At 44.2% G+C, this 14,303-nt stretch overlaps 1 protein-coding gene across 5 annotated transcripts in view; it reads left to right on the top strand.

Annotated features, from left to right (window-relative positions):
* Positions 1–8,298: 8,298 nt before the first annotated feature.
* Positions 8,299–14,303, top strand: part of TBC1D4 (TBC1 domain family member 4) — a 174,636-nt gene continuing 168,631 nt past the window's right edge. For all 5 annotated transcript variants that reach the window (XM_030566568.1, XM_030566548.1, XM_030566539.1 and 2 more), the window contains exon 1: positions 8,299–9,459. In XM_030566568.1, the coding sequence (XP_030422428.1) occupies positions 8,983–9,459 (477 nt within the window). In that variant the 5' untranslated portion in view covers positions 8,299–8,982. The remainder of the gene's footprint in view (positions 9,460–14,303) is intronic.

Below are 14,303 nucleotides of genomic sequence, written 5' to 3'. Positions count from 1 at the left end.
AAGGTGAGGCTGGGCAGCTAGGCAGCACTGGCAGAGAAAAGTGGACTGCAAGAGCTGCAGAACTTCCATTCAGTGTAGCAGTTGGTATTTTGGTCCTTCCTCTTTTCTTTTTCCTCCTCATATGATATTCAAGTGGCTGAAGAAGGGCATGGGGATTAAGTGATGTATCCCCATGTGCTCCAAACAGCAATAGTGGGGAATGTAGAAGCAGAGTTCTCCTTGCAGCAATTGCTGCAACTGCAGCAGTAAAAAAAGTATACCTGTGTGTGGCAGCCGTCTAGCAGCCAGTTTACTCCCAGAGTCAGAGAGGGCTGAAAATTTTAATAAGCAAAGCTAACCTTAGCATTTTTTCTTTTTTTGGAGGGGAGTACTGCAAAATAGCATTTCACCGAATTCCCACTCCACAGACCCACCAGGATCACAGGTGCATACACAAGGCCAGGCTAAACATTTTTGGGAGAGTTAGTGGGAAGACTCTTTGGAATCTACTCTAAACATTACTGCCTCATATTACGTATGGTGGGTGTCTGTGGAGTGGGTGATGTTTTGGACCTCCCCACCCTTCTACTGCAGAAATAGTCCAGCTACTTGTTCCTTTAAGTCCTTATAATTAACTTGCATTGGTTTCAAGTATCAGAGGGGTAGCCGTGTTAGTCTGGATCTGTAAAAGCAGCAAAGAATCCTGTGGCACCTTATAGACTAACAGACGTTTTGGAGCATGAGCTTTCATGGGTGAATACCCACTTCCTCAGATGCATGCAGTGGAAATTTCCAGGGGCAGGTATATATATGCTACCAAGCAAGCTAGAGATAAGGAGGTCAGTTCAATCAGGGAGGATGAGGCCCTGTTCTAGCAGTTGAGGTGTAAAAACCAAGGGAGGAGAAACTGGTTCTGTAGTTGGCAAGCCATTCACAGTCTTTGTTCAGTCCTGAGCTGATGGTGTCAAATTTGCAGAACTGAAGCTCAGCAGTTTCTCTTTGAAGTCTGGTCCTGAAGTTTTTTTGCTGCAGGATGGCCACCTTAAGGTCTGCTATAGTGTGGCCAGGGAGGTTGAAGTGCTCTCCTACAGGTTTTTGTATATTGCCATTCCTAATGTCTGATTTGTGTCCATTTATCCTTTTCCGTAGAGACTGTCCAGTTTGGCCGATGTACATAGCAGAGGGGCATTGCTGGCATATGATGGCGTATATTACATTGGTGGATGTGCAGGTGAATGAACCGGTGATGGTGTGGCTGATCTGGTTAGGTCCTGTGATGGTGTCGCTGGTGTAGATATGTGGGCAGAGTTGGCATCGAGGTTTGTTGCATGGATTGGTTCCTGAGCTAGAGTTATTATGGTGCAGTGTGCAGTTACTGGTGAGAATATGTTTCAGGTTGGCAGGTTGTCTGTGGGCGAGGGCTGGCCTGCCACCCAAGGCCTGTGAAAATGTGGGATCATTGTCCAGGATGGATTGTAGATCCTTGATGATGCGTTGGAGGGGTTTTAGCTGGGGGGCTGTATGTGATGGCCAGTGGAGTCCTGTTGGTTTCTTTCTTGGGTTTGTCTTGCAGTAAGAGGCTTCTGGGTACACGTCTGGCCCTGTTGATCTGTTTCCTTATTTCCTCATGCGGGTATTGTAGTTTTGAGAATGCTTTGCATTGGTTTACATTTTTACGGCTGTATTTACTAGAAACTTTCTTTTGTAAACAAAAGCTAATATTCCTCTTTGGTGGCCTCGAAGTCTGCACCGTTAATGTGGCTCATGGGGCCATCTTTGACTAAATAATGTCAGAAAACATTGCTGCTGTTAAATGCCTCCTTGAAGCAAACGTTTAATATTAGAATGTGATAACCATGTGTTTTCATTAGTGTTATTTTAAAACTGACTGTGTATACACTGAACATAGAAATCCTAACTAGGATCCCTGGGGCTTTAAAGACTTGTGATCCTCAGCCAAAGATAATTACTCGTGGTTTATAAATTTTGGTCATTCCTGTTTCCCTAAATCTCCTTTGGAATGGTTCTTGTTGGCAGAACAAATCATAATGTTGTCATCATGCAAGATTAGTGTCAGTTGTGCAATAAAAGTTCCATCAGGTTCATTTTTCATGTTTATTTTGAACAAATATATGTTGAGTGGTTCAATTGGTAAATTGAATATACTGACTTGTGGAGTGCTGATATAAGTATAATTTCAACACTTGTACTCATTTCTTAAATCATAATAGTGATACACATCTGCAACATGATTCACACATTGATTAAAAATCTGCCTTGTCAGAACTGCAGAAAAGGCACTACAGTCTTCTCCGGCAACACAATTCATGTCTAATGCCCTGATTGGGAACACAGGCTTACTCTATGATACTGGAATAATAATTGCCAAAGTTAGACAGCCTAACAGCCTCTTAGAACAAGATCAGATGATGAATTTAATAAAAAGTTTAGTGAAAAAAATGTTCAGATCTTAGCTGTTACTTGAAGGTGACCCGAGACTAAAGATGAAATCGATGTAGTTCAAAATAATGCAAATAAGTGATTGGACTTTGGAATACATGTGAGTTGAGGGATGTTATTTTCTAGATGGGCGATAGATAAGGAGATATCCCAATTATTATTAACGGACATATCACAGAATTAAGGTATTCTGGTCAGAGGTATATTATGGTAATGCATAAAATATAGGAGTATAAACAAACATCTTTGTCTAGTTGTTTTTACTTAATACTTTTTTCCACACTTAAAAATGCAGCTAAAAACAACCATTGCTGGCTAAGGCTTGGTCCCATTTAAGTCAGTCAGACCTGCAGTTTCTTAGCACCTTGCAAGATCAAGTTCTGCGACAGTGGTTTTGAGGAAGTGGAAATCCAAGACTGATGCATGGAGATGGCTGATGTAGTGTCATGTGAAGACCTAGCATATTGAGTTAATTAGGGATTGGCTGAATCTTCTTTATGATCAGAACTTATTTGCTTCATTAAACAGAAGACAGACATCTTAATGGTATCTAAATGAAGTTGCTCCAATAAAAGACACCTCACCTGCCTTGTATCTCACATCCTGGGATCAATATGACTACAACAACACTGCAACCAATGGAAGATATTGAATTTTCCCATCTGAAATAGAAACTCCAGATAGGACTGGAGATCTGTTTTATGGCTCAAATTTCCCCCAAATAAAGCATAAGCAGATCTGAGATGAAAGAATCAGGTCACATGAGGTTTTTATAGAGGTGTTTGCAGCCTCTTAACACCAGTAACTTCAAAAGCCTACTGTTCACCTATTTCCTAAGCATCACTGCTAATTGATTACATGGATTAACATAAGACAATGTGTATTTCCCACAATATGCAGGTGATTTGCTGTACACTTCAAAGAGAAATTAAGACAGTGATATCAGTACATTTAAATGTTAACATCTGCTTTTGATCTCTGAATTAACAGAATACAGCTATAGACAGGAACTGTTTGGTTAAATTGTTAACCTCTAAACAGTATACATGTAAACACACAAAACATCTACTAATAGATCCTGGGGTATATGGCTTTCTTCCCAACTGGCACAGAGAAGCGCATAGATGTGACTTGCAAGCTTCCTACCTTCAGAGCTCCTAAAGGCAGCGGGGGATCTGATCGTTGCCTCTTGCTTTCCCAGGCGTAATCTCTTTGATAGCCTTCTCTACATCTTCAAGAGTTGGTATTTGGTCCAGCTCTTACATTGTTGGAAGCTGGTGATTACTACTTTGGTGAAAGCATCATCAAGGTGCCAGACCTACACTGGGGAATGGCAGCTAAAGGCAAGTTACACTCCAGCCTAAGTCAACATAACTTATGTTTCTCAGGGATGTGAAACACTCTCACACACACACACACACACACCGCCAAGCAACAAGTTTTGTGCTGTCCACACCAGCGCTATGTCGGCAGGAGACGCTCTCCTGTTGGCATACTGCATCTTCACCAGATGCACAGCTGCATCAGTGCAGCTGAGCCGATGTAGCAGTGTACATGTAGACTTGCCCTGAGGCAGTGTCACAGATAATGACATCCTCTGAGTAGAGGTCTTTGTAATGCTCAGTCCATCGGTCAAGTAATTTTTGAGTGTCAGTTAATATGGTACCATCTTTCACTTTCAGGTTTGCAGTCTTTTTACAAGATGGACCAAGGGCCTCTTTAATTCCATTATAGGTACCACAATGGTACCCTATTTCACAGCAGATGTGAATCTTTCTGCATGGGTCTTGCCATTACTTCTGGGCACTTTCTTTGACGGTTTTCTGATCTGCAGCCTTAGCCTCTTTAAACTTGAGAGTTCTGGCCTTAGGTGGTTGTTGAAGTAAAGTTAGATGAGCTTGCTTTTTCTTTTCTATAAGTGGGAGCAGCAGATGTTCAGATGCTGCAAACCAATCAAGATATTTTTTCTTTGTTGTGCCAAAGACATCCTTGGCAGTAGCCACTGTCTTATTCTTAAAATTTTCCCACAAGATGTCAAAATCAGGGGAATCAGGTGGATCGTTTTCAAAAACAAGCTCGTGTGCACATTGAAACTTTACACAAGTATCAGAATCCTTCATGTTAGGGATGTTGAGGCAAGGTTTAACTTTTCGCTTTGCATAACAGATCTTTTTAAGATGCAGTTGGAGCTTGGCCCCAAAAGAGCATAATCTGTGTCACGATCAGCACTATGCATTGATCAAACATGCAATACTTGGCAAATGTTTCTGTGACGGATCAGGATAAGGTCAACCTGATGCTAGTGTGCTGAGTGAGGGTGCCTCTATGTGACCTTTCTGTGGCTGCTGCTACCTGCCAGCAAAATAGGTGTTTGAGACTATCCACTCACAAGAGGCACAAAGCTCAAGGACAGCCGGCCATTTTTGTTGCGGCTACCTGTGCTGTATTGACCAATGATGTGTTCCCAGTGCTCCCAATTCTTACCCACACAAGCGAGTCTGTCCCTGGAAAAAACATTCTTATTGTCAGCTGGAACAAATTATTAAAACTCTCTTTGCTATTTGGAATAATCAAGTGTTCGGCCATAAATGGACAGAAGAGTCAGGTTCTTGAGTTTGTGTTTGTGTCCAGCTGCATGATCCTCTCACTGATAGGTACCAGAGGGGCACATGCACTGAAGTCAGACTTCTTGACAGCAAATCCAACACTGTGTATCCTTGGTTCATTGTCAGGTTTCCCAGATGAATAGAAGTCATCATTTCTCTGATCCAATTTCTGAAAGCCTTGTCTCACTGAGGGCTGTAATATCAATGCCCAATTGATGTAGTTCTCTATCAGTTATGGCTGTTTTCCAAAGTTCAGAATCTTCCAGTTCAAGTCTGGTTAACATAGTATGAACATTGCAGCAAGCACTGATTTAGTTTAGAGCCTGGAAAGAAGTTGGAAGGGAGCTTTTTAACCCACCATTCCTAGTGTCTTCCCCAGATTGGGGCAAGCAAGCCACCCCTAAGTAGGGCTGATTGGAGATCTGAGCCACTGCCAAACACCTGGGTCCTTCTCTACCTGAACGAGCAACTGTTGAACACAGACCCTCAACGCATATGCCTGGAGAAAACAAAGAAGGAAGGGGTTGCTATAGGCCCTCCACCTTGTCTCTTGGCAAGAATTATAGAATTCCAATTGCAAGACGAAGGTCAAGGCCTGCTGCAGTTTCTAGCAGGAACACTGCTCTGAGTTGAAGAAAGCACCCACCTTATTGCATCCGCAACTGCGCCTTTTCTTTAGATGGGTATGGTCCCAATAGAGTGGATACCGTTGGCCAACAAAATTCAGGCTCATCTGCTTTTCTGGGGACATTTCCTTCCCCACAGGGGTTCTACTACTCCAGCCATAGGCACTCCTCTGCCTGAAGTCATTGGAGCTTCTCCTGGAGAGACAGGTTTATTAAGTGGCACCTGTCACTCACCATTGCATCACTGGCTGCACCATCTAAACATTCAGTGGCGAAGCCCAGGAAAGGGCCTGGCTAGATGCTAAAAGATGTGTAAAAGAATGAAGTTGAGAAGAGAAAGGAGTGGTTTTGAAAACTGAAACTTTATGGTAGCTGGACTAAAGGTTGAGAACTTAAACACTGGTACTTTTGAGATAATTATGTAAATGTATATAGGTTTATAAAGAATTTAGCACTAAAAATAAATTGGGTGGATCAAAATAACTAAATCTAACTTCACATTAAGCTAGTCAACCAAATGCAACATTAAACCAAATAGCTTTACATAAGGGGTAGCAACAGTAATAAAAAGAGAAATTTCTGTCTATTTTACAGATGCTGTACCAAGACACACACATGCACACATTAGAATAAACCCCAGAATTTCAGTCTCAAGTTTCACATTTTTAGTTTTCCTCATGTCTTCACCCTCTGCTTTAGAGAAACATTCAGTAAAACTGGAGCATGTCCTTAGGAGATGAAAGGCACACCCTTTAATTGTATCTAAAATACAAAATGCTATTTTGTTGGGAAAACCAGCAAACAATAATAATTGCAGTTTCTGCTTTCCTAATTGAAAAGACTTCCTGGAGATATGATTTGCTGCTGCTGCTGCTCGGAGGAGGCACCTTTTCCAATCTCAGCCACTTTTGGAATTATATTTTAACAATGAGATTCATATGTTATTAGAGTCATATGTCATTTGCAAATTTAATACTATTAATTTGGGCTTGAATAGGGACTGGGAGTGGCTGGCTCACCACAAAAGCAATTTCCCCTCTCCTGGTATTGAGACCTCCTCATCAGTTATTGGGAGTGGACCACATCCACTTTGACTGAATTGGCCTTGTTAACACTGGTTCTCCACATGTAAGGTAACTCCCTTCTATTCATGTGTCAGTATATTTATGCCTGCATCTGTAATTTTCACTTCGTGCATTTGAAGAAATGGTTGTTTGTTTTTTTTACCCATGAAAGCTTATGCCCAAATAAATCTGTTAGTCTTTAAGGTGCCACTGGACACCTCATTTTTGTGGATCCAAACTAACGCTGCTATCCCTCTGATGTATGTTATTAGCATTGCCTTCTCCCTTTCTGATTAGCTGTAGTTCTGTTCAATATTGTCTCATGGTTCCCTTGTACTCCCTTCTATCTGTATTCATTTGTTGTCTCTTGTCTTAAAGACTGCAAACTCTTTGTGGCAGGGGCTGTTTTTTGTTCTGTTTGAACAGTGCCTAGCACAAAGTAGTCCTTGACTAGGGCTCCTAGCCACTACAGTAATGCAAATAATAAATAATAATCCACTGTTCAATGTGTGTTACGTGTCCTTGAGTCACAGAGTATGTAAGGCTGGTGAATTCCCTAGCACTAAAGACTGCTTCTTCAGCTCAAGTTGTAGACACTTAAGCTTTCAGCTCCAGAAGTTCCTGGTTCAAGCAACTGCGTTGGTCAAGATGATAACCATTACACTATATTACTATGAACTAACTAGGGCTTGAAACTATTGCTATTTGATACCACAAATATGTACAAAAGGAAATAGTCAAGAAAAATATTTCAGTGTTATGAACAAGGGTGGTATGGGATTGAAAAGGAATTGTCCATATGTGTCTTAAAGTAAAAAAAAAAAAAATTAACATTTACAATAGGTGGCAACTTGACATCAAAAGAGGTATCATTATAACAAGAAAACTAAGCCTAAAAAAATCCAACGCTCACAAAAATGAAAATATTTAAGAAAAAAAGAAATCTGACCTGAAAATCACTCAGCAGTGAGATGCTGCTGTATTATGTACCGCTCTTTACTAGCTGGGTTCGTTTTTACAGGAAAATCTTTTTCTTACTGTGTGGGGTGTGCAAAGGCAAGTCTTACAATACTGCAAACAAAACAATTAGTCGCATTAATGGGGGGGAGGCGGGGGAAACTGTTCAGGCACAAGGAGATAGTTAGCACGGCCCTGATCCATGAGGCCTCAGTGATCCTCCCGCACAGCTCAGCTTGCCGCATTGGGGCCTGAATCTAAATATACTTTTTCTATCGCTCTCGATGTTTTCGGTTCCAATATTGGAAATAGAGATCCAAATTTTAAAGCCTATACATCTTTTTATAATCTTTTTCTTCTATTCCCTGCAACGTCTCGGATCTGCTCCGCTCCCTCTCAGCTCAGCTCTCCACCCCCTCCACATATCCCATCTCTTCCCTGTCCCTCCCTTCCCAGCCTGCTCCTGTGGGTTTCAGGAAAGCTGAGGCAACAGTACAGCGCTGGTAAAGGCAGCAGCTTCTCCTTCCTGGTGGGCATGTGCAGGCCCTTCACACATGCTCGTTGGGCTACCCGCGGAGCGCGAGCATGTGCAGATGCAGAAGCAGGAAGGGCGCGCTCGGAGCCGGAGCTGAGCCTGCTCTTACACCTGGCGGGGCGGGCGGAAGCGCAGCGCCAGGAGGCGGTGGCGGAGGGGGAGTGGACAGGCCACGTTTGGTTTTGTTTTGACTATGGGGCGGGCAAGTGCCCGCCTCCATGGCTGGGGTTGCGAGTGGAGAGCCCGGGCTGGAGCATAGCTCCTTCCCTCCACCCCCAGAGCCACTAGGAAGAGGGAGAACCAGCCCCCTCCCTTCCTCCGCGCTCGCACTGGTGCTGACCCCGCATGGCTGGGGAAAGAGGCGGAGGCTTTGCACCAGCCAGGCGGTGGCGGCGGGACAGCAGCGAGGAACAGCGCTTGCTTGCTCGTGCCAGTGCCTGCAGAGCGGGGCTCGCCGGGGACCTTGCAGCAGCAACCGCCCAGGCGGGGCGGAGGGGGTGTGACAGCCGCGAGCTCAGGCGTAGGAAAGCTGAGGGGCAGCAGCACCTCCCGCAGAGTCCTGCTCTGCCAGTGTAGCGGGGGGGGGGGGAAGCCGAGCAGGATGCACGGTTAGGGGGTCCCCGCTCCACGGATCAGCTGTGCCTGCCTAGGCCCCTCTGACTGCACCTGGGGGCCGTTCTCCCTTTGCCCAGGTCAGCGGCTGGAGGCTGTTCCGCAGCACGTTGCACCCCCCGGCTGCTGTCAGGGGACTTAGCATGGAGAAGAAGGGCCAGGATGAGCCGCTCTCTCACCCCTTGGAGCTGGAGCCGCAGCCGGAGCCTCAGCTCGCAGGGAGGGCGATAGGGGAGAAGCGCTTCAAGTTGTGGTATGTGGGTTGGTCCTGCCTGGACAGACGGACCACGCTGCCCATGCTTCCTTGGCTGATGGCCGAGATCCGCAGGTGCAGCCAAAGGCAGGACCCTGGCGGACCCCTGGGTAGCTCGGTGCCCGCCCGGGAGGTGCTGCTGCTCCTGGGCTCCCCGAACCTCCGCTGCGTCCCCGCCACCTCCGGCGGCAGCCCGGGCAGCGCCAACCCGGCCGTTTTCATCTTCGAGCACAAGGCGCAGCACATCTCCCGCTTCATCCACAACAGCCACGACCTCACCTACTTCGCCTACCTGATCAAGGCGCAGCCCGACAATCCCGAGTCGCTGGTGGCCTGCCACGTCTTCCGGGCCACTGACCCCAACCAGGCAAGTGCTGGGGCTGCCCAGAGTAGGAGGCTTCTCAGGGGACGATAGGGTGGTGGGGAATACAGAGGCTGCTCTTCAGAGACTGTAGACATGGGGAGCCTTCAGGCGCCACTAGTATATGGGCACTTGCGCTGTCGAAGAGGATAATAGAGAAAAGCAGGGTATGGATATGGCTTCTTTGCCAAGCGCTTTGAGATCTAGGCAGTGGTATTCTGAGCGGTGTCCCTGGGATCAGTAGAGGGGACTAGGGAAAGAGAGGTTTTCCAGGGGGCTGTGGGTAGAGGGTCTTTTCAAAGGTTTCATTGTCTAAAGTGGAAGGAATATTGGACTGTTCACAAAAGCTTCTGGTTAACTCTGCATTTTGGTGTGTATGAATCATAGTTCAGGTTCTAACACTAAGCTCACCCTGGGGGGTATTAATACAGAGGTGAGCAGCAGGCTTCATAATGTTGAGGGTTGTTGGGAGAACACTTTGTATCTACTTTGTTCCATAATGTAGTGCATGCCCACGAGCTAGTTCAGGGCTTCTCAATCTTTTCATAATGAGGTCATGCAAAGAGTGGACCATCTCAACCTTTTCCTTCTCGTGGACCAACTGGTCTCATTCGTAATCACATAACATCACTGTGGTAACCACAGCAATTGCTTCTGAAGAGAAGTAAAAATATTTAATGTATTTTAAATTGTCCTTAATCTGTGGCAAAGCCATTAGAAACAAGCAGAATAGCCAGCACTATATGCCCTGTCTGCTCTTTACAGATCACCGTAAGTGACAACAGGGCCATATTTCTCTTTCAAGTCATGGTAAAGACACCTGGCTGTGCCAGGCACTTTCAGGAGTGTTTATAAAAGAAGTAATATCTGGGAGAGGACATTGTTGAGCTGGTGCCAACTGAAAGAGCTAGCTGAAAGTATGTATTTTTGCAGGCTCTGTAGGAAGCTTTGGTTGTTGCATCTAATGCACAGAGGACTCCTTTCTCTTGGCTATGGTGATCATGTGGGGAATAGCATCCTTGACAAATAGAGTTGATAATTATGTTAATATGGTAATGGCAGGAAAGCAATCTTTCAGTGATAGTATTTTATTTGAGCAACATGAGCAGCTCCCCCAGAGGTTTACATAAGTATATGGGGGTGGAGGGAATATGACTGGTTATATGCCCTGGAGTCTATCAAAGCCATTTAATCAACACATCTAGAGCTACTGAACAGTTTTTTTTTTTTTTAGGTGAAGGGAGCAAGGGGGTGAGAGAGAGAGGAGTGTAAAACTGCCAAGGTTCTAGAATACTAACTTGGGTTTCAGCAGGTTAAGTGCTTAAGATTAAAGAAGTAGTTAATGTGGAGTAGTGTAGGAGTATACATGATACTAATTCGTATACAGGGCTTGATGCAGCACACATCAAAGTCAACAGAAAGATTCTCTTTTACTTGAGTGAATGGTATATCAGAATCATTAAGTGCATCTCCTATATAGGTCCATGCTGGTCCTATTATTAAAGGGACAGAAGGGAAATAATGGGGGTTGTAACATATCCATTCAGTATTATTCCATGTATACATGCATCTTACTTCTTTCATTCGCATTTTGGATGCTACTTTTTATGGATCATTCTCTATAGATTCTCCACTGTGCTCTACAGAAGAAAACACAGAATTAAATTTAGAAAAAATATGTATAGGTAAAGCACTCTTACGTTAGGGAATTAGAATGGATACTGTGGGAGGAAGTTATTAACAGAAACAAGTTTTACTATAAAACACTTATCTACTTTTGACTATGTGTCATCTTAAGATATATCCTAGAAGTAAGATTTTTTTGTAAGTGATCACTTATTGAAAAATAAAACTCATTACCAGTTGGAGGTTACTTAGTTTTGGCATTGAAGACAAAGAATAGAACTAACTGGCGTAGATGCAGGGCCAGCCTTATGATTTGTGGGACTTCAAGCATGTTAATGGATTCAGCCTGCCGTGATGGAGATCAGGCAGAAAGCCGTCTCCCTCCCCAGTTCCGCTGCCAGTGGGAGAGATTGAGCTAACATATTATTTGCCAAGTCTGTGCAGATCTTAAGCAGTTAACCATAGCTCTGAGCGAAGAGAATGGGGTGTGAGTTGCTGACCTGGAAAAGCACAGTGTTCCTCCTAGAATTACAAGTTCTACACTTGAGAAACCGCAAGGATATTATCAGAAGATTGTAGAATATACAACCACAGTTCTCTGGAATAGTTGAGATGTGTGGTGGTTATGGAGTACGTTACCCTAAATAGTTTTTTATGCTCCTATTTCAAGACTTCTTTGCTTTTGCTGTAAATGTTTGACTGTTAGTGCGAACAACAGGTCAAGTTACTCTGGAGTGCAGGAAAGGAGTCAGAGTGTAGCGTAGTCTTTCCACTAGTGTAGTCAAGTAACCAACTTTCTATGAACTGTAAAGGTAAAATGGTAATTTTTGACTTTCAAGAGGGCAGTGCTTAGTATTGTAGTTAAGACCAAACAATGACACATCTGGGAACAGAACATGGAAGCTAGTGGCTCCCAGCCTGTTGCTCAGTCCACTAGTTAGCCCACACAGCCTCTGGAAGGTGCAGGCACACCATTCCATATTGTAACAAACAGCAGTCACCCACAGTAAAATGTTCAAAAGAGTGAATATTTGAATACATAGCCTTTGTAGATTTTTCACCTGCACCAGTGGTCTAGAAATTTCACACAAACAAATTAAATTTCAGGGTGCACAATCATATGTTAAGGATTTTTTTTTTTTTTTTAGCCAGTTTCACCCATTTCTGGCAGTGAAGTTTTTTTCCCCGCTCACAGAATCCCATTTCAGAAGTACAGTACCACTAGTACAATTCCTTTCTTTCTCCTTCCTTCTATTTTTGTAACAAATGTTGCCATAAGCACCTGTTCCATAAAGGCCAGTTCTGTACTGCAGCAGAGATCTGGCAAGGTTATTTACGATTGCTGAAGATTTAAAGATAGATCTTGAAAAATGTCACTGGGTGTCATTTGAAACACCCACTAGTCTTAGGCAGATCTGAAAAATATGGGGTGGAGGGAGAGCTCTACCTGGATTCGGAGATAGTACTCTAGCAAGAAGCCTAGCCCAGAAGTTCTCAGCTGTCAGCATGATGGTGAATACTGAGATTTTTACAGGGTTTCTGTCCCTGGCCTCTGTGCAGGGTCTCAGTATTTTGCTCTCTGGCTGCTGGAAATGGGAGTGGGAAGAGTCCCAGAACCTTCTGATTGATGGGCTTGGGAAGGAAAAAATCTGCTGCTCTTCTCTTCTCTTTCAGAAGAGCTGCAATGCTTGCTACTGCTCATAACTTTCCAAAGAAACAGCAGACTGAAATAGACTAGGATTCTTGTTAATTTCAATGCTGGCTACTGAATAGCAGAGTTGTTAGTTTCACACAGCTTTCACTTGAGAATAATTTAGGAGGCATGGAGTTATCTGAGTATTTAAGATGACAGCACTGTCTCACTTTATATTTAGAATGTTTTCTTCGCAACTACTGAAACTAGAAGCTTTCAAAAAAATAAAATGAATGGAATCTAAAATCTGCAGAAATTGATGGTTTAGCAGCCCCTACTTCCCTCTTTTCATCATCTGGGAGAACTTCACATTGATCAGCAAAGTTTTCACACCCCACCTGAGCTCACAAAATGAAATATACAAAGCAGGCATATTTGTTTTAGATGTGGTGTCTGAATGTAAATATTAATGGTATATGACAATCCTTTTAAATTTCCTAAATCACATACTTCTTCCTTAAAAGGTTCAGGGTCTGATTTGCTATTTCACATGATGAAGTAGAACTCTCATTTTCTGCATGAAACATGAACAAGACTGGTAACTTGTATAGTACCAAATACAACTGATTTGTAAACAATCTGATAGTTATGATTGATAATTAGTAGTGAAGACTCTTGCACAACAATGGCATTCCTTCTTAGACAAGTACTTAGCTGACATTTTAAAAAATGATACCATACATTTTAGGTTTCATTTAAAAATCCTTGTGAAGAGTGATCAAAGTGTGCACTTCTCCAGCATTTCAAATATAACCCAAGGACCGCATAGCTGGGAAGAAGGAAATTTTCCGTTGTACAGCCCTCTGTATAGCGTAGCGTGATCAGTAGCTTCAGTGTTCTGTTGTTCTGTTGCTGCTTAAGTTAATGGGACTAGACTGGCCTAAGGCAAAGCAGAAATAATGGAGCATTTTGCCTATAAAGTAAGGGTGAGATAAAAACTATTGTGGGTAGTCTGGCAGAGTCAGGAGCCTGAGGCCTTGGCTACACTCACACTTTACAGCTCTGCAACTGGGGTGTGAAAAAAACACCCCCCTGAGCGCTGCAAGATACAGCACTGTAAAGCGTCAGGGCTTGTCTACATCAGAAAGTTGCAGCGCTGGTGAGGGAGTTACAGCGCTGCAACTTTGAGAGTGTCCACATCTGCAGGGCATCACCAGCGCTGCAACTCCCTGTTTGCAGCGCTGGCCGTACTCCCGTTTTGTCTCGGGTGTAGAGGATCCAGCGCTGGTGATCCAGCGCTGGTAATGCAATGTAGACACTCACCAGCGCTTTTCTTGACCTCCGTGGAAGGAGGAAGCCTCTGGTAATCAAGCTGGTTTCCTTTCCCGGTTTGCTGTCTCGGTCCCGGAGCCAGCCAGCAAACCGCAGGGAAGGAGACCTGCTTGCTCGGGGTTCCGGGACCGAGAGAGCAAACCGGGAACGCCGCGGTTTGCTCTCTCGGTCCCGGAGCCAGCCAGCAAACCGCGGGGAAGGAGACCTGCTTGCTCGGGGTTCCGGGACCGAGAGAGCAAACCGGGAACGCCGCGGTTTG

Source organism: Gopherus evgoodei, chromosome 1 (assembly GCF_007399415.2).
Source record: "Gopherus evgoodei ecotype Sinaloan lineage chromosome 1, rGopEvg1_v1.p, whole genome shotgun sequence".
In the NCBI taxonomy this organism is placed as follows: domain Eukaryota; kingdom Metazoa; phylum Chordata; order Testudines; family Testudinidae; genus Gopherus; species Gopherus evgoodei.
The sequence above is the reverse complement of the archived record's forward strand: the minus strand, read 5'-3'. Positions and strand labels throughout refer to the sequence as shown.